Source organism: Amblyomma mixtum, chromosome 1, assembly GCF_055824585.1.
Source record: "Amblyomma mixtum isolate Tamu chromosome 1, ASM5582458v1, whole genome shotgun sequence".
Classification (NCBI taxonomy): Eukaryota; Metazoa; Arthropoda; class Arachnida; order Ixodida; family Ixodidae; genus Amblyomma; species Amblyomma mixtum.
This window is the reverse complement of record NC_143012.1, coordinates 321,427,742-321,448,300: the sequence shown is the minus strand read 5'-3', so window position 1 is coordinate 321,448,300 and position 20,559 is coordinate 321,427,742. Positions and strand designations below refer to the sequence as shown.

At 49.1% G+C, this 20,559-nt stretch overlaps 1 protein-coding gene across 1 annotated transcript in view; it reads right to left on the bottom strand.

Moving 5' to 3' along the window:
• Nucleotides 1-15,702, bottom strand: part of LOC149372676 (phospholipid-transporting ATPase ABCA3-like) — a 46,335-nt gene extending 30,633 nt beyond the window's left edge. Inside the window, exons 1-11 of the mRNA XM_089567230.1 lie at nucleotides 15,473-15,702; nucleotides 11,122-11,201; nucleotides 10,004-10,153; nucleotides 9,071-9,314; nucleotides 7,966-8,160; nucleotides 7,233-7,411; nucleotides 5,755-5,883; nucleotides 4,962-5,079; nucleotides 4,102-4,256; nucleotides 3,075-3,230; nucleotides 1,367-1,577 (exon numbers count right to left, since the gene is read on the bottom strand). Of these exons, the coding sequence (XP_089423356.1) occupies nucleotides 1,367-1,577; nucleotides 3,075-3,230; nucleotides 4,102-4,256; nucleotides 4,962-5,079; nucleotides 5,755-5,883; nucleotides 7,233-7,411; nucleotides 7,966-8,160; nucleotides 9,071-9,314; nucleotides 10,004-10,147 (1,531 nt within the window). The 5' untranslated portion in view covers nucleotides 10,148-10,153; nucleotides 11,122-11,201; nucleotides 15,473-15,702. The remainder of the gene's footprint in view (nucleotides 1-1,366; nucleotides 1,578-3,074; nucleotides 3,231-4,101; nucleotides 4,257-4,961; nucleotides 5,080-5,754; nucleotides 5,884-7,232; nucleotides 7,412-7,965; nucleotides 8,161-9,070; nucleotides 9,315-10,003; nucleotides 10,154-11,121; nucleotides 11,202-15,472) is intronic.
• Nucleotides 15,703-20,559: the final 4,857 nt, after the last annotated feature.

Sequence of the window (20,559 nt, the reverse complement as noted above, 5' to 3'; positions counted from 1 at the left end):
AACTGAATCCGAAGTATAAACTTAATTCGCATTTGGCTTAGCCATGTTAAATCGTCCGTTTTTTTTTTAGTTTGCCGACAGATGGCAGCACAAGTACTTTTGGTATCATTAACGGTACCATTTTGGTACCGTTAACGAAAAAATGCCCGTTATGGGCTAAGAGCGCGCCAAATTTAAGGAAGATAACCAAATCCATTGTGCCCAGATCGACAGCACAAGCAAATTTACACTTGTAACTTGTAATGTATTCTAGAGCTGTGCACGGGCCGAAAATTTCAGCCCGCGCCCGGCCCGAGCCCTACACTACTGACGGAGGCCCGGCCCGGCCCGACACTGAAGAAACCTAAGCCCGCCCGGGCCCGGCCCGAGTTAGTTAAGGCCCGGCCCGGGCCCGGCCCGACCTGCAAAACTGAAATTGAAGTGACGATGAAACAGAAAGAGATAATTTCACTCTGGTGACTCTCGGAGGCACTCGAATGGTCACGGAGGGGGCGACCCCAATGAGTCGCCAGCGACATGTTTGATGCCCGATTTCGCTGTCCTCCGTGACGAATCGAGTCGAGCGACCTCCGTGCATTCACGTGACGGCAACTAAACTATGCGCGTACGCAGGCAACCATGGCGAGCAAGAAGATAATGGTCACAACACGTGGTTGTCGCCACACGAGCGAGAATCCTGTTGTCCCGTACATGTGATAATGACCCCCCCCCACCCCTCCCACCCGACCCCCGTCAACACGTGGCGGAGGGTACTTTTGCGAGTGCCTTCGGTTCGACACACCACACCTTCCTTTGTGCAGTATCATTTGGGCTCGTGAGACCACTCATGTGGAGATCAGTTCCGAACCTTGCAACAGTAGGGCGGCTGGAGCCACGCGGAGCAATCGCGATCGCGAAGCCCGGCCGGCCCGTCCGAGACAAATATACCGTGGCCCGAGCCCGGCCCGGGCCCGGCTGAATAGACTTCCGCAAGGCCCGAGCCCGGCCCGCGGGCCGAGCCGGGTACGGGCTTTTGGGCCGGCCCGAGCCCGTGCACAGCTCTAATGTATTCTGCTGGCCACTACCAGATATCCCAACGCGCATCTGGCGGCGTTTGCGGCATTAGAGACTTTTAATAGCGGAGACGTACTAGCGCACACGTATACCGGTTTAGCAGACGTCAGCTGCGAACGCGAAGTTGACCCGCCTGGCACCGCCCCTGCCGCTGCGCGTGCGCTGGAATCGTCTGACAAAACGGTATGTATCTACGCCTGTACGCCTCCGCTTTTGCTAAAAGCCTCTATTATCTGGCGGTATTTTTTCTGTATACAGCTAGGGATACTTGTATTGGAAGTGAACGTTTCTCGCCCCATCTGTTGCTTCGTACCGTAAAGACTCTTGAGGTAGTTCGGCGAGGCGTTGCAGACGACCATGCCCGCTGTCAGCGCCACGACGCGGTCGGCAAGCACGTCGGCCTCGGTCATGTCGTGCGTGGCCACGAACAATGTGCTCATTCCGCGCGCTCGCAGAAGGATGTCCCAGACGCTGTGCGTGTTCACGGAGTCCAGGCCGGACGTGGGCTCGTCGATGAGCACGACCTAGCCATGACACAGACAGGGATGCTCGTACGCCAAGCATCTAACATGCTAATGAACCAAGCCTCTTATACAAAAGCATTTTTGATCGGGAAAGAGTATTAACGCAATTTTAACGTAAAATTCGCTTCCTGGATGCTGCTTACTCTTCAGAGTAGCGCATTTTTTTTTTTTACCCGCGCAGCCGATCTTGGTAGAAATGTGGCCGCCAGTGAGCGCAAAAATTTGCAGGGAATGGCATAGAGCTGCGGCGTTCCAAATTCTTTGGGCTCTCCTTTAAGACCTGTAAACATGCGCAACTTGTTGCTTAAACGAGTTACAAAAATAATTATTTTAAATTTCTTTGACTGTTGTTCACGATATCACTAAAGCTGACTCTGCCAGCTACATAGAAGTTTATTTCGTCATTTTTAACAACGACGCTCAGAAGGCAGATACTCAGCGCACCACAGACGTGATTGCCATGCTGGGAGCGTCAGGCGACAGCATCCATACATCTTCCAAATCCGCTGGCGGGGAGAGAGGGATTACAGTAATCGAAATTTTTTCTAGTGACTTATGCTGGATAAGTGGCGCCGTCTGGTTGCCCTTGGAGTAAAACGACCTTTGCAGCCCAAGTGAAGAATTTCGACGGGAAAAGTGCGACTGCATGTTGCTAACGCGACAACTACCATTTCAGTCACTGTTATCGCATCTTGAAAATATAACTTGATAACAAAGTCTGACGTTAACGTACGCGTATTCTGATCCTAATAGATTTTGTAATAATGGTGTAACGGAGGAATAAAAGACCGCAGCGGGTTCATTTAAACGGCGCAAATATAAATGGCGCCAGAAACCGAGGTTAGCTGTGATAGTCAACGCACGAAAATAAGTCAATGTTTTCAGGACAAAGCAAAATATACGCTACATTAATAGTTAAATATCGTGTCGCACTACAGGAGCCAGCAAAATACACACTAATAGTTGTCATACTACAGCAGTCAAACATTACGGAGAAAGGCGTACGTATGCTGGACAGATGATTTACTTTCCAATATCAAAAAGAAGGCTTAAGAATCTTTATCCCACTTGTCTTCTGTGGGCGTAAAATGGAAAGTTAATGTGAAATCAGACAGCGACCAATTTTATTGTAAGTTGTGGACCATAAGCTGTGGGCTATATATACATATACTATAGAAATAGTAAAACGATGAATCAATTGTTCATCCTGTATTAAGCCAAGACAAGCTAGTCGGCGCCGGTAAGGTGTAGGAACTACCACATGTGAAGTGCATTAGTTCATAGCCCTGGTTTACGAGCATAAATATATTTTATGTGGCCAGGCTCTTTCGTCCGTTCATTCACTTGAATGCTTAAAAACGGCTTGCGATTTGCCTGCGCCTTCGGTGTTTTACTCTGGCTGGACGGCCCCCAGTCCCAAGCCAGTATTGCGTGAGAACACCCATGAGGACCCTGCAGACCTGTCACATTGATTTACGTGTGCTTAGTGCGTCGTACCTTAGGTTTGGCGATGATAGCCATGGCGATGCTCAGCCGCTTCATTTGGCCCCTCTTGAGATCTTGAGACAGGACCTCGGCTTCGCTCTCCAGATTCACCATCACCAGAGTCTCCTCGGCGGCGGCCCTCAGCTGTCTCGCTGGTATCTGCTGCACCTGGTGCCGGAAACGTGCGCGGAGTTTTGAATGCCGATAAGCATCGCTGGTTCAATTGACGCGAACGCTTTACTAATGAAGCGATGCACTGCGGCGTAAGGCAGCAAGCATGTGTTTCGTGTCAACTCCAGAATATGCAGGCCGTGCTCTTGAAATCCGCGGCTATATAGATTAACCGAAGAATGAGTTAATAATAAAAAAACAGTGACGTGCACAGAGCGTATTATCAGAAACGTTACTGTTAGTTAAGCATGACAGCATCGAGCCTACCGGGAGCAGGAATTTTCTCGGAATTTTCTCGCAGTAACGTTCTCGGTATACGCCCTGGTCTCCAGGGAGTTGGGACAGTGAACTGTTTCACGCCATCTCAGGTTGCAGAACATTAGTGGGGCGATGGGAGTTTTAGTGTGCACTCTGTGGAGGATGCAGGCACGAAATAGGACTCTGACAGGGCATAACCTGCACAACAAACTGCTGCGGTACCAATCTATATTCTGTTGTAGAGTAATCGGAAATAGCGCGGGGGGGGGGGGGGGTCCAGAGCACCTCCTGCTCAGCAGGTATATAGATGCTCAGGTTTCGCTGTACGCCTTCCTGAGCGCTTTTTTTTCTTTTTTGAAATTCAAAAAAGCTTTAAGTTCAACAAAACGACTATAGGGAAAGTGGGGCGGGGCTTCCACTGCAGCGCAATCGCCTAAGTAAGCGTAAGTAATATGATTTTCCCGCTGAATAATTGCATTTAGCGCAGTATTTTATGCGTATATGGCAGCACTGGTGGACATTATATAAAAATAAATTTTCTTTTCCACGCAAGGCACTAGCATGGTTATAGCGAAGATAAAATCAAATGATTTAAGCTCCATGTACTCACGGTGCCGATGTAGAGCAAATGTTCCCAGACTGTGAGATCCGGAAAGATCATGTCCCGCTGGGGGCAGTAGGTGATGGAAGTGCGTGCCAGACTCGTGTGCCTCACCATGTCGTAGCCGTAGATGAACACCTTGCCCGCATTGGGCTTCTGGAGGCCTGCGTGTAATATTTAGCTAGCCGGCCTTCTCGACGGCAACGCCGCCAGCTCGAACTATGAATGGAATGAACCGAAGCCCACTACCGGATACGCGCATATGAATAGCGAAGAACCGTACAGTCGGGGACAAAAGTCTCCGAGACCACGTGTTCCTCAAACGAAGCTTATAGCTCTACTACCAGACAGCGGCTGGAGACCGCACTTGTGGAGATGAAAGAACAAAAATTTAACTTTCACCTCCACAAGTGTGGTCTCCAGCCGCCGACTAATAGCAGAGCTATCGGCTTCGTTAGAGGAACACGTGGTCCGAAGACTTTTGTCCCCGACTGTACGCGCTGCGCTGTTCAGAAGCTACAGGACAGAGGTCAAGATATTCCACGATTACCAAAGGGTCCAAATCAAGCTCACTTAAGCTCATTTCTAGTGGATTTGGTTCTGCCTAGCGCTCTGTTCTTAGGTTTGCACTGTTTTTCGAGCTAGTTACCAGATTGAGGCTATTCGACAAGCACTGACTTGTCCAACTATCTTTTCCTAACACATTTCTCGCACTTTGGTTCATTCGTATTTTTGAGCGTCTTTCTCCCATTTAAGTTAGATTAAAGCCAAGCTCCAGGACGAGTTAGCAATCTTCTCGCGACTCGCAGATTACGAACACATAAAATTACGATTAACGAATAACATAGTGCGTGGTGGGCAGCACTCACCCGTCATGACATTGATTAGAGTCGTTTTGCCAGCACCGTTGCGGCCTACCAGCACGGTGACCTGCTTCTCGAAGGCCTGGAGGCTTATCTGCTTCAGCGCTTCGGTGTTGCCGTAGGTCTGCGGGGAATTTTTCGAAGTTAGGGTATTATTTAAAAAAACATTAAAACAAACCATATTGGAACTGTCTTTCCTTGTAGTTTTATTTTCAAATTATACGGTAAAGTAATTGCTGGATTACTTTCTATTCCAATCAGTTCTCCCCTAAAAATATAGTTTCATTCCCGTATGCTTTCCTGATTCCGAGGTGTCTGCTGGCTGCTGCCATTAGTTAGCGCTAATAGAAACCACTAGCGACCAATTTTCATTCTCAGTGAGCTATACTTCCACCTTTTACTGAGTTGTGAGTGCACAATACAACCCCTAAACATTTGACCAACACTGTTCCCACTTCGAGTTATTGATCAATTCGCTCTCGCCCTACCATAAGCTTGCCGTCCCGGTTAGTTCAATTGGTAGAGCGACTGCTCCGGTGAAGCGGTCGTCCCGCGTTCGAACCCCGGACCAAACGAATTTTTCTTTAACTGCGAAATTTCTGAGAAAGCTGTATAGCTTTCCTATGTAGCCGTATGGCTGCGCTTGGGTGGATGTCAACGAGTAATTACTCCCTTAATACAACTCATGGAAGCATTGGAGAGGTAGTTGAAGCGCTTTCAGCTATCCGGACCCGAGAGGCAGAATTTATTTTTTTTCGTGAAGACGTTATTAGAGCTCGGAAGGCTCCAGAATCCTTACCACCGAGAGGCCCTCAATGTGCAGTACGGGCCTCAGACCCTGCGGTTCGGGCTCGAAGCGCTTGTCCTTGAACCTGAGCGGCATGGTGGCTGGTTCGCGCGGCGTCGGCTCCCGTTTCCAGTAGTTGGGCTGAGAGATAGAGGAGAAAAGAAAATTAGCGGAGCCTGGTTTGGTGATAGCACAAGAGCATCGCCAGCCTCGCCAAGCCTGACCTGGCATGTCCCGAAATGCTCCACATACGAATCGAGATTGAATAGTGATGTTCAAGTCTTGGTTAGTCTCGTCGTATGTCATTTTGTTCCCTTGCGTTTTCTAAGAAGCGCATGTTTGGAAACATTGTTTCACGTCTGGTCGTTTGAATCTGGCGCGCGATGCTAGTTCGCGGAGCGCCCACGAGAGCTTCGAGGGCGCCAGCCACGCACGATAAATTTAACGGCGGAATTCTGGCGCAGCTTTTCGGGCTGCCAGGCCAAGCGTTACGGTGTACGCCAACTTGGCGTCCCGACGAGCACCGTAAATTATGGTTTAATAAGAGCTATTATGAACGCATGATGCAGGCTCACTGTTCACGCAGCATACATTTTGCTATTAACAGAAGAAGAGGGCCATGCGGGGAGTTTGAGCCGTTTCTGAGTAAAGATTCACAAGCCTTACGAATTAGAAAAACAGCGCAATCAAAGACGACACAAGAGAAGGACAAAACACCAGCGCTGGTGTTTTGTCCTTCTTTTGTGTCGTCTTTGATTGCGCTGTTTTTCCAATTCGTGAAACATGTACCAACCAGCCCGTATTTGCCCTCTTCTGGAATTCACAAGCCATTAATGTTGCTGGCATTGTACTTTGAGCCCTCAAAATCTGCATGAAGAGGCAACGGAAGTCTCGTGCTTAGTACTCCGCAGCTTTAGAGCTGCTTTAGCCAAGCAAGCAGCATCCCTTAAAAAAATGTTTCAGTCTATAGACTGACCATAGACTTTTATCTATAAAGTCTGAAGACTTTTCATGGAAAAATCATTTAGACCGCTAAAAAATGTACGCTCATACACTCTTAGTAGACTCGTTCATAGACAGTCTCTGTACCACGAATAGACAAAAGGAAATGTCTATAGGAAGGCAATTGAGCCTTTAAGAAGTCTATAGAAGGGCTGTAGATCATTGCTATAAGAAAGAGCAGAGCAAGCTGCTAGGAAGAGACTCCAAAATTTAGCAGTGTACTTGGCCACAAGAACCGATACCGTTACAAGGTAGTGTCACGCTTTCTCTCGCGCCGCACGAAAGAATGCTATAATAAACGCATGTTGCGTATCTCTTACGCACAGAGCCGTTGCTTTAACGCTCTTTGCCTACGTGCTGACGACTTAGAATGGCAGCGATAGTCTTATCAGTCTCGTTTTCAGCACATGCCATACAGCACTCAATCGCGAACGTATTGCTAACAGGTGAAAAGATCTGATAACGATTTCTAGATTTGCTGTACTTACGTTGAATAAGAAGAGCGGGTGGGATGGAATCGCCGTGTTCCAAGGCAAGACCTTGGTGAGGTAAAATATGAGGAAGATCAGAATGCAGGCCGTCACTAAGTTCACCGTCCAGATGTCCACCATGGTGAACGTGACCACACCAAGGGCAAGGTCACTCGCTGTGCCCCAGCTGGCGCCACCTGTCGGAGGGGGCGAGGACAGTGGGTAACACACTCGCCAGCATGGCATACCGCTGTGTTGCTTGACTTGCGTCTAAAATGCGAGTGTGCTACGATGAAAAATAATTAACTCCCGTACCTTTAACCTTCCGCCGATGAGAAGTGACAAAGCTGCATCAGGGTATTATCGCCCCTCACCCCCTACTTGCAACTCCAAGAGCGATCACAACAGTATAATGATCTAGATCACAAGACTAATTTATTCTCAGAAATGCCATGTCAGCACGGCTGACGTTCAAAAAGGGTGTGCTCTAAGTAAATGCAGTAGCGACGGCGTTAAGGATTATTAATAAAAGCTTGGACCTGTTTCTAAGTACAAAAAAGAAAATACTTCAGCGATTCAATTTTTTTAGGACTAACCAAGAAATAGAAAGAATCTGATAGAGTAGAATGCTCTCTAACCCACGTTGATGTAAATATCTGGTTCAAAGAATTAAGATATAAATGCTAGAGCCTATAGAAGAGGCCGGCTTGCGGGCTAAGACCCACGAGAAACAACCAAGAAATGCTCATACCGTCAAAGTCGTTCTGGATGCCAATTATCATTAGCAGGTTGTACGAGGCCACGGTAGGCAGCAGCGAGGATAGGAGTGCCGAGAAGCGGTCGAGGAACACGAACTCGGCCAGGGAGCCCAAGCCTCCAAGCTTGGAGAGAACCCAGTATGGCGCCGCGACGCACAGCACCGCGACCCACGCCAGGGCTGCGCACTCTGCGAAGCGTCAAGTCCGCAAGAGCATTGCAGAACTGGTGACACCGCGCGACAGTGGAAGCAACTCGGGCTGCAGCCGTGTCGGCGATTTGTCGTCGGTAAAGAGTCCTAGAAAGGAACTAACAATGCATGAAAAACATGCTGCCATGACTGCGGACTTTACCTGCCGCGTGGCTAAAGTGTTTCTGAAACGTACTTCGTGGCAGGACAGCTACAGCAACAACACGTTGCCAAAATGAAGCGCATTCCGAGGTCACTAAGCTCTCTCGGAGCCGTTAGGCTGAATGCTTCTTGCTTGCCTTGTTGCAAAGTAACTAGGCCACCGATCTTGAGCCTTGTAGCTGGCCACTTGGCGTACAGCTAAGGTTAACATTTTAGAGGCGGAGGAGAATTTTTCTCTTCGCATCTTCGAACCTTTGGAGCTTCAGGGATGATGTGTCTGCCTCTACGGCTCAGAACAAGCGCCGTTGCCTGAAAAATTTTGACCAAGGCTGCGCGACACTTCTGAGAAGTTCACAGGCCACCTCGAATGCGACCAGAACAGTCAGCGAGCCATGCAGTGGGACATTCGTGGCACTGTGCGCGGTGAACGGTCTGAACAAAACAATGGCCGTTCTTCCTTCCTGAAGTTTGAGAGTGCTAGAGATGCGACTGGATCATAAGTGCATGGCTCGGAGATGCGAAGGAAATACAGTTGAACCTTGTTATAACGAAGTTGAAGGGGCCCGGTGGTGACATCGTTATAGCCATAGCTTCGTTATAGCCAGTGTTTACCGAGCTTCCAGGCGAATCTAAATTCTTCATTGCATCCATTACTTCGTTGTAGACCGTTTTGTTTTAACGAGGTTCGACTGCATATAAAATACGGTATAGTATGGTACGGTAACTTCGAGCTTCAGAGTGTACCCACCATTCGTGCACACACAGGTGACGAGCATGGTGAGGAGTATCTGCAGCACGCTGTGAATTGCAAAGACTGCATAGAGAAGCGAGAGGTCTGTTCGTTCGAGGAACGCAACGCCCCTCGTGGTCTGCTTCTGGATGGCAGCACAGTAGACGCAGATGGCGCTGTACACCAGGCAGAAGCAGAGCGAGCAGGCGAACTGGCCCGTCCAGTAGAAGCAGTCCGACAGGCCCATCAGTCGCTCGTACTCCTGCGGTCGATGACCAAGGCAATTATGTTGGTTCTAGATTGACTTGACGTGTACGGCACTCTACGTGCTACAGTAAGTGTTAAAAGTCTTTGTTCAAGGGGAGACCTTTCCTCTCATCTTTTAACTCTCCTTTATCTGCACGTGGCAGCGGTGGGGGCTCGGCGAGCTAGTCGGCAGGCCCATGCACTTTCCTTTTCATCCTTCTCTCAGTCACAACAACAACAACACCGTGGGCGTGGCCGAACACTGATGAAGAAAAAAACGGCAGAAATAAGATGGCTACTCTAAAGCAATGTGGCGGTCAAATTAGAGCTAGCATTGCGATATATTATGCTTAAGCTCCATCTACTCTTCCTTAGACATATATATTTTGAGATGAATCCTGTTTTGTATTATTTACGAACCGTCATTATTTTGCAGTCAGCCTAGGCTGGAGGTCGTCAATAATCCTTGAATAGTACAAACAATTTTGCAACTAGCCTCGACCTGTAATCAACATGATTTGCGATAAGGTGTTAAGTTTCCTTCCAGTGGACAATTTAACGGTGTTGCTGAGGGATCCTGCGTTTGCCATTTGTGTGCGCGGTTGTATTTTGCTTGTACTTGCCCACGTCGGATGCCACCAGAACCGCTAGACATTGAGGATGAAGAATGAATAGTATACCACAACTTAACCCTGTTTTACTCACCCGAAGACCCTGAGTACTCTCGAATGTGAGGCGCGTGACAAGCCTCCACATTGGGTACAAGAATACGATGGCCACGAGCCAAAACACTCCAACCCGGTAGCGATCGGTGTCTTCCGGGAACTTTGGCCTGGGAAAAGCCTTCATCGTAATCTGAAATATTTGGGGATGTGGTGTTCGAAGTGTCCACGGACGACATGACACATGAAAAGGCGATTGAAAATTTCAATCAATCAATCAATCAATCAATCAATCAATCAATCAATCAATCAATCAATCAATCAATCAATCAATCAATCAATCAATCAATCAATCAATCAATCAATCAATCAATCAATCAATCAATCAATCAATCAATCAATCAATCAATCAATCATGAAAATGTAGTTGAAAATTTCAATCAATCAATCAATCAATCAATCAATGGAAATGGTTGGCGAATTTAAAATGAATCATTAAATCGTGTATTTGGTTATTTACTTTCATGCCTTTGAAAGGACATTATGAAACACAGAAAAACAAACACTGAGGATAACAAAAACGCCCATTGTAGGTACTAAATTGTGCCATATTGTAAAAGCTTATCAAGGCAGCAGCGACGCCTAAATACGACAAACAGGGGATACTAGGAAAAAAGAAAAGCGTAAGTGGAGTTGAAAGTGAAATAGCAACAAAACACATGGTCACAAAATAAGACATATGGTCTCGGAAAAAGTGTGTAAATTGAAGTGAGTAGTCTATTAGCCAGTAATTTTTTTTTGTCGAACCAATATGGTGGAGAATGATTGTTACGGCTTTCTGTCAGGGTAATTATACTCATAAGTTATTTATTGCCTGTCTCTCTTTCCTTCAAGAACTTTGAGAGTATGTATCGACATTCTCTTCGCATCTCCAGCAAGGTACCAAGCCCGGTATTTTTACAATAGTATTATTATTACGATACGCGGCCTTTTCGCACAGAGGTCTTTTCGCACTTCATTTATATTAGAAACGCCTTGCCGCAGTTACACCAAGCACGAGTTGTTTGACGGGGAAGGTAATCCAAACGGAAGAGAACTGGATGGAACGGAACGCCGGCCAAGAGCAAGAGGGTGAAGTGCGGAGCACTTTGGATTACTCACATTGTTCTTGCCAGCGCTGCTTTCCTCTTGAAGTGTAATGTGGGCCTTGTTAATGGCGGCTTGAGCAGAGTACGCGTAACCTGAGGGCAACAAGTACTTTTCAAATGGAGAGTAAACGCACAGCTTCAAATAATTCATTCCTGATTCGAACGCCTTCACTTATTATCACGCACGTTCAGCGTGAGCGGTACACTTCCGAAAGTGAGTGAAGGTCAAAGAATCTGGGCTTTCGAGGGGACTGCTCTCAGAACTGCAGATCACATGCACTTTTACACGCTAATTAGTTAACTGCCGGGAAACTAGGAAAACCAGTTTGATTTCCTATGGCAGAACGTTCTAAGATGCAAACAAAACTGCTCATTTTTACTTTTGTTTCCCAAGTCTATGAACAAATCAACTGACTTCGATACTCAGCGTTTTCACTGACCAGACGAATACAACGCAACGTGCGCTGTAATGCAAAAAAAAAAAGTCACTTTGGCGACTAAAGTGGTGCAAGGCGAAAGCCTGAGTACAGCATTCTGCCACGAATGTGGTTGTGAATGATGATTCAAATGCTACCAGCGAATGACGCGTCCATTGGCTGTCTGCGTGTGTTACTGATGTGTGGTTAACATGTTAAGCTTCGCCTGTAAGAGTGGAACGCGACAGCGTCTTGCAACGCTGCCAGGGAGTCCACAGAACGCAATCGCAAATTCGGCTGTACGCCTTGTTGGACGGTAAATTTATTTTTTGAGGAAAGGAAATGTATCTCTCTCGCATACCTCGGTGGACACCTGCACCTCGCCGTAAGGGAAAGGGGGAAGATAGGAGTGAACGAAGACGCCGTATTAGCTAGACGCACCTTTGTTCATTCCAAACCATTCAGCTGGCATTACGGAGTGGCTAGCGTGCTCGTATCGCACTCCGGAGACCCTGGTTCGATTCCCCAACTCGACCAATTTCGTTCTCGGTTTTATTGATTTATGCGGTCTAACTATAAAGGTTAATTAGGCTATTTCATATTTATATCATTGTATTTCTATCCATCGTGTTCTGTCATTCACCTGTCAAATGCTGGAACTGTCTAGGATGTTCGACACAACGTATATGAAACGAGCAACGTCGAACTGAGTGGGGAAGTGCGTGGTGGTGGAGCGAACGCGGTTTCGTACTTATCTGTTTTTTCAGCAGCGTTTCCTTCCGCGGACGTTGTTGTCGCTGCGACGCGCGTCTTTTCTTTTCTTCTCTTTTCTTTTCTTTTCCTCTGTCTTTTGACCTCTTCATTCTCCTCTATCTTAATTAGGCTAATTGATTAATTAAGCAATTAACTAAACTCAGTCCCACTTAGTTGGAGCATCACTATACGATCCCTTTGATTGGTTGCATGGTTACTAGCCGAAGTACAATTGGCCCCATTTGAAATTCGCGCACTGTGACGTCACGAGCATTTCGACCAATTGAAAAGCGTGACATTTTCTGTCGACAACTCCTGCTTACAACGATGAGGCATTAAAGGCTTCCGCCTTAAAAAGAAATGCCGACGATTGCGTTACTTCCTAATGCGAAATTTGAGCGCAGCTCATAAGCTGTTTTAGCTTTTCTATAGATCGAGGCAAAGAATTCGAGCGAGACATGTATGTACAATTACAGACAACTTGTTATTTTTCGCACATTTTTCTTTCTTCAAGAAACACTCCACTAATGGTTCTTGATTGTCATGAAGGAAGCTTTGTGGTCGGAGAAATAGATGGATATATGCTCGACTTGCTGCACCAACGCCTAGTTCTCAAAGGCGAGGTCTGTGCAAGTATTTCGCGAGGTGGTGATGGTGAAAAACTTTTTTAATACTCAGAGAGAGTTTAGGGACGAGAAGACCCCGCTACATAGTCGGTATCCTTAGTCCGGAACACCGCACGACAAGGCCCCATCTCGCGCCCGCTTTACTAGAGCCCTTTGGGACTCCAGTGTAGAGCAGTTGAGGTGGGCAGTCTCCCATGCCTCTCGGGTGGGTGTGGGGGAAGGTGAGGATTCTGAGTACATGCCCCCACCATGTGAAAGATATCGCAGATCTCTCCATAGTGCGGGCAGCGCGAGGTTGTCAGAGCCGTGGGAGGCGTTACGAGCGAGAGGAACGCGATGTTCTCCCTCATAAGTGGTAAGTGTGTGTGTTGCGACTGTAGGAAGGTTGAAAGGGAAAGTGCACGGGCCTGCCCACTGGTTCGGGCTGAGCCACAATCGCTGCCGCGTGCAGACAGAGGAGAGATGAAAGATGTCAGATTTCGTTTAGTTTGGTTTATTGGGGTTTAACGTCCCAAAGCAACTCAGGCTATGAGGGACGCCGTAGTGAAGGGCTCCGGAAATTTCGACCACCTGGGGTTCTTTAACGTGCACTGACATCGCACAGCATACGGGCGTCTGAAATTTCGCCTTCATCGAAATTCGGCCGCCGCGGCCGGGATCGAACACGCGTCTTTCGGGTCAGCAGCCGAGCGCCGTAAACACTGAGCCACCGCAGCGGGGCTGTGAAAGATTTAAAGTGAAAGATTTAAAGTGGTAATAAATTCCTGTTTGTCTTTATATGTTCATTAAAGTCCCACCGACCCTGCCACCCTGCAAGGTGGCAGTTAATGGTTGATCGCGAGAGTTCGCTCACCGTTGTCAGCGCTAACGCTTGCAGCCCACTTCTCCCTCTCTCATCACCCCACGTACCTATAAGCGCGATTCATGCGTCCAATGATCCAGGGAGCCAGTTATGCGCACTTCTTTTTCTTAAAATGACCGGTGTGTGTAAAACGCTGTCAACGCCAACGCCAATGAACACAATGAACGCCGACGGCCTATGGCTTCAGCGCCGCGTTTCTATCACAACGTTGTCAGTGCCTGCAGCCCACATCTCTCTCTCATCCCCCCCCCCCCCCACGTACCTACAAGCGCGATGCAGGTGTCCACTGACCAAGGGAGCCAGTTCCTTCCCTTAAAATGTCACAACGTTGTCAATGCCAACGGATGCAGCGCACATCTGTCACTACCGTCACGTAAATTAAAGCACGCTTGAGGTGTCCACTGTTCCAAGAGGGCAGCTATGGGGCTGTCTTTTGCTTTCCAAGCTCTCGCTCGAAAATACATTAACGGACGAAATCGCTTTGGGCAAGTGAGAAAACGAAAGTTCATGTTTCAGCAGGACTAGCTGACCCGAGGAAATGTATGCCGGCCCAGCACGTTCGGTGGGCTGTTAAGACACTGTTGGTGCGTAGACGGCGCAATATGTTCAAATGCGCTACCATGCAAACGTGCCGTGTATATCGACAGATATGCTGTTTTTTGGAGCATCGGGTAAATTTTCATCACTCGCGCGGAAGACGTCTTTCAAGTTAAGTTTCTGAAAACAGCCACTGCCGACAAAAGGCTCCTGGGGGTAGAACCAAGACGTCTCTGAAGATGCCCCCAAACCGCAGGAAAAACCATTAGTGAAAATAAAGTTTTCCCTTCCCTTCCTTCAAGTTAAGTACGATTTACGGCACGCTTTGCAAATGACTTGAGACCACCGGAGGTAAAGTTCAAGCCAAGATGGCTCTCTGCATTCGGGAGTAAGTCTCTAGGAAATATCCAGCAGAAGTTTCTGAGTTTTTCACTTTGGTGCCGCCCTCTGACGTTCTGACGCTTGAAGCGTTATACGAGCGTATTATTCACTTAACAGTCCGTCCTAGTGCCAGGGGAGCCAAAGGCGCTTGGCTGCACGGCACTGACCTTGTCGCCCGTGCCGCATGCGCGGTGGCTTGAGTAATTTTCACGTTTTACTCACTGTTCATTGCTACACTAACTGCACGCTTTACGAACTGGGACCCGCTGATGTTTTCGGACGCAGAAGCCAGGAAAAAGCTCATCTCACACTGAAGACTGCACTGTTCAGGCCGCACAAAGACTTTTCAGAGCACTCCTTTTCATTTCGCGGCTACACGCACCTCTGTCAGCAAACACCACTTTTTCATGTCGTCTTTGTTCGAAAAACTTCCAAGGCCACCTCCAAAAGCCTTCCCTTCATTCTAAGAGCATGTGCTCTCAGTGCCAAGCGTGGCAGGTTCACATGACTCACGTGAGTCCAAGTGGCGTACCCTAACCACGCCAGTACCCTAACCACGTGACCCAGACCGCTCATAGATCACAATGTCATTGGCGAACGGTTTTAAGTTTAGTTTTAGACTAGTTCACATTTAGTTTTAGGTTATGACATAGTATGCCGATTACGATGACATTAACGATGGGCGCAATCGCTCGTGGAGATATCACCGCAAAATATGTCTGGCACCATATGGGTGTATTCCGCCGCATCTCGAGGAGTGAACGAAGGAGGAGGAGAACGAGCACTCACCCCAAAGTGGCTTGTCCAAGTCGGGCTCGTAGAAGAACTCCTTGGGGTGTCGGAAGCCGACGTCCAGCTGCTTCTTGCCCGGGTTGACGTCCTCGAAAAAGTGTAGCGTGTAGCTGAGCACGTTCGTCTCGTTCACGTCCGAGACGCTGGTGGAACCACGAAAGTGGACGCACAGTTCGAACTCGACGGACTCGCAAGCCTTGACCAGCGCGGACTCGTCGCTGTAGGCGACCGCCTCTGCGGCAGCCCCGAGTGACAAAAGTAAAAAGAAAAATTGTAGGTGCGGTGACGTAATGTGAGACGAATTCTACTGTCAGCTGCATGTGTTAGAAGGCTGTGGAAAACGATTGCGTTAAGAGGTCAAGTTTTACGTGACCGATTAGTCAACTGATTGGTCAAATGGACCATGAGGTCAAGTTGACCCCATGGTCCATTTGACCAATCAGTTGACTAATCGGTCACGTAACCTTGCTACGTGATATTTCATGTAGGGGTCTAGATTTAACAGATGGCGCTGCAAAAACAGCAAGACGTCAGTGAAAGCAACTGTTTCTAGATTTTATAGGAAGCAGGTCGACTACGGACCGACAGTGGATCTGTGCCATACGAGGCTAACTGAAGAGTCGAGTCTGATCACTTGAAACTTGTTAGCACTGCGTGACAGTGGTGTGCTGATATATTGAAGCAAACTACGTTAGCCTACTTAAGCACGCTATTATCGAGCGCGACCTTTTTCACAAAAGAGGCTGGCTTTTAGGAGAGTAGTTGATCGGGCTATGGTTGGTGCTAAATTTACATTACGGGACTATAAAGTTTGGACTCGTTCCTTTGCCTGTGTTTGGTTGCAAATGGTCCTAAGCGTCCGTCCATGTATATCCATCGCTTCGCCCTTCTCTTTTTTTTTGTGATCCCGTAGGGTTTACCACACAGGTATTGCGCCCCTCTTCTGGGAAGTAGAATGCAGTGGGAAAACAAGCGTATTTAAAGATAAACTCTCAACGCTCGGCCTCGCTTACTTTGCTTGGGGAAGGCGACGGCGATGAGACGCGCGGCGTAGGCGGTTTCCGGGCTATAGAACGCCCTAATATTATGATCTTGAACGTCGTTGTCGTCACCGCTATCGCCATCGTCGTCGTCGTCGTCGTAGTAGTCATCGTCGGTGTTTTGGTCGGCATTGGACGGCTGCTCAGCAGCCCCAGGAGCGCTCTCGAGTCGCTCGCTCTCGGGCGTGGGCCTGCTCGCGAAGTTGGACGAGAGGAAGGCGATGGCCAGCAGAAGCACGACTAGCACCTCCACGGCGGACTCGACGTAGTGGCGCCGGACGCACTGGATCACCAGCGTCCGCCACAGAACGGCGGCGGTCTGTCGGGACATTGGCTCGGGCTCGGACGGCAGCGGTCAAGTTCAGGTCCGGCTCTTCCAAGAAGGCTTCTCGAATGCTTCTTCGTGGTGGGCTGCGCGGGTCACGAGCCCTCGTGCGCTGGAGCAGCTGACGCTTCTTCTTCCTTTCCTCAGAGGATGTGGCGCGTGCAGAGCTGCTGCGCTGACTTCACCAGAGGCACATACAAAGTGGGAAACCCCCACCAGGAGCAGTATTCTGCAACGATTACTTCCTGATTTACTATTTGGCACTCTATGATTGGCATTTCTGGTGTGGCTACACACTCTGCACATATTTCCGCGCAGTCTCCGCCATGTTATCATCCGGCCCACGGTCACACGCTGGACTGCGTTACCGATAAAACACAGCGCCACCGCTGCGTCATCCGAGGCATGCGTCGCCGACGGTGGCTACAAAAACAAGCTGCCTGGCTGAGAAGAGCGGCTTTTATGCGTTGCATATTGCAATCACTCAGTTCAGCCCTTGGGCGCGGCCGGGCAGCCACCAAACCACGTGACGTGACGTCACGACAGCCGGAGAGAGAGAGAGAGAGAGAAAACTTTTATTCAAAATGAGGAAGGTTGCTCGAGCAACTTGGGTGGCACCCCTAGTCCAAGGCGCCACTGGCTTTAGCTGACTGACGGACCTGCTGAACCAACTTAAGTTGCTGATCCAGGGTCTCGCTGGTCGAAAAGCTGGGCCCCACTCGCGCGGTCGCGCGCGCGCGCGGCCGCAGCCACCACCTGACTCCCGCTCCTCCCGCTAGGAGCGCTGCGCCGGCGCTTGACGTCACGGAGGAAAAGCTGCTGAGAAATTTGAGTGCCGCCAAGCAATACCTCGCCCTCAAAAAAACAACGCATAAAAGACCGCGCAATATGCAACGCATTCTTGGCTTAACCAAGCTAAGCCTGGACATCTTTTTCCTTCCGCTATCGAGACGAGCGTAGCATTGGTATGCTCGTCCGCTGCCATCGCTAATCGAATAAACAGTTGTTACGTTTTTTATGTTCGGATTCGTCCTTCAGCAGAAACGACATCCCGCACCGGGTCGGCAGGCAATGTCTTTTGCCGGCTCTGCTACCAATTGGGGCGCTTACCAAACACGAAAAAGAACGGAGCGGAGTAGTAGTAGTAAAAACATTTCTTTCGGAAAAAAAAAGAGAGTTAGAGCACAGGGGGTTGGGGAGAGATAGATTTGGAGGTTCAGTGGTCAGTCTTCCCTATTCCAGCATCGCGTTGGCCTCCACCGTCGCTCTGGCCCTTGTCACCAGCATAAGCTGTGTGCTTGGGCTGGAGTCACTCAGGAAGGCCTCCCATTGCTCTGTACTAAGGCTAGTTAGTTTGGGTAGTAAAGTGCTTTTTTTCACAGCCCCAGGTGACGTGGTACGTCGTGGCGTAGCCCCCACACACACACCCTCTTTCACATATCTATTCGGTCTCATTTTATGATATATCGCTCTGCTTGGGTAGGTGTATGTTTGCAGCCGTCTGAGCGTGGTGGCCTGCTCTCTGTTGAAGTTGTCCGCCGTAGCCGAGTACTTCTTGCGCGCTCCCAACAACGCCTTCATTGCCTCTCCGTAAGATTCTGGTGTGCTGAAGGGTTCGACCGGCAAATCCCTCTCCGGTTCGTGAACCGTCGGACAACGGTGTCTGCCGTGACATTTCTCTCAACACCATGGAGTGTCGGGGACCCAAATGAAGGTGTGTTTAATGTTTGTGTTGTTAGTTCCGTGTCTGTGTTGTTTTATTTCGGAGAGGATCCTCACGGCTCTGCAGCCGATCCTTCCATCTCTGTACGCCCTAGCTGTAGCCTGAGAATCCGTCGGTATCCAGTAACTCAGTCCCTGCCGATTGACCTCAATCAGGGTTAGAGCTATGACCATCTCTTCCACTGCCTGGGTAGTCTTTGTGCGCGCTGATGTACCGTTGAGCGGAAAGTGCCCCCAAAGCACCTGTCAGTCGCCGCTTGTGTCGTGGCCAATGCTCCGCACTGGGTACGCGCCATAATCTTCTTGAGGACAACAAAAACTACTATGAAAACAAGTAATGGTAACAATGCCAAAGACGTAGGCATCTATAAACATCCTGTTAGTTCACGTTTACTTTGTTCGATCACGTTTTACAACGAAACCTGTGTGAGGTGACGGCTACACCTGAGATTTACAGCGTAGTGTGTCGTCACGGAAAACTCCCTTTAACTAGTGACGAGTAACGAGAACGGTCATATGCTGTCCTCTGACCTCGGTCATTGCCGTCTATGGTCACAGTGTCGCCACATAAAATTACGTGAGCATCATTATGTGCCTCGGTGACGCCTCTGCCTGCGTTTGTAACTACTGAGCTACGGCTGCACGTTTCACTGCTCACGGCCGGAGCCCTCGTCAGGCATCAACAGCCGTCAGCCTCTGTATAGGCATCAGACTTTTGTATATTAGAGAGTTTTAGCTGAGCGGGTTTACTGTCCGCTCCGCTCGCAGTTCCCAGCGGAGCCACAGCGGAGCGTCGCGCAAGAGTAGAGTTTTAGCGCAGCGTCTTCCCCGTCCTCTCAAGCGAGGCGACTCGTTGCGCCTCTAGTGGTGGTAACTGGACTTGCCAGAAAATGGTTATAAGTAAGCCTCCCTGATATATGCGTGAATAAATAAATGATAGCTGTTTACGTTTGCTGTATGCTTTCTGGTAACAACAGTGATTTGGTTTTAGCAGTGAAGCTTTCGTATTACAAAAAAAATTAAATGTCTGCCACTGCGAGAGCCAAGCCAAGACCACGCACGTCACCCCTCGCAACGTGCGCGTGTACGCATTTGTAGCGTTGTCTAGCGTGTGCATTCACCCTCTACGCGTGCGAGCGTCGATCGTGATCGAGTTACGTTCGCAAGTTATCCGACACCGCCTGCAATCTGTTCGCCATGCCAAAAAGTATCCGGCAAGACCCGCGCTGGCGGCCGCCATGTTGAATGTTTACGTTTGGTTCGGCTATCGCGAGCCCAGAAGGCTTTGCGCGAGGCCCGCTCGTCGGCCCGCTCCGGACTCCGCTTGGCTCGCGCGGGAGCGGGGCGGAGGAGCCGTTCCGCTCGCGCGCTCCCGCCTGAGCGCTTCGCGCATGCGCAGTAGTGCTCCCGCTAGCTCGCTGAGCGGAGCGAGCGCACAAACCCGCTCAGCTAAAACTCTCTATTGTCTGCTGCGGAAATTAAACAAATAAATGTATAAAAGAGTGGCCCCCACAGGACAAAGAAGGCGACCTATCCAGTGGGCCACCACGATTGCACACAAGTTTGGTCAGAGACCGCGTAGCCCCTGACTTGTTCTTGTCTATGCCGTTCAGTGCGCGCTGACCGCAGCCAGAAGGGGGCGGTAGTGAAAGCGGATAACACTACGCCGTGGACGCAGCTGAGTCCGGAGAACACAGTCACCTGTTCAAGCTGGATGGTCCCAACGTCGAAGAGACAGTGGCGCACACTCTAGCAAGCATGAACCGCCACCCACAATGCATTCCTGTGGTACAGCCTCGTCCAGCGATAACTGGCATCACTGTAATTTCTTTCAGTGAATTCTCATTCACCACCACCGACAAGCAGGCCATCGATGCGGTAGTTTTTTTTTCTCGGGAAGGTTAACGCAGTCAAGAAACAATTGCGCCTTTATCGTGCAAAGATGATACACCTATTATTCTTACTCCTCCGCATATCTTTGGTGAAAAGGCCTAAAT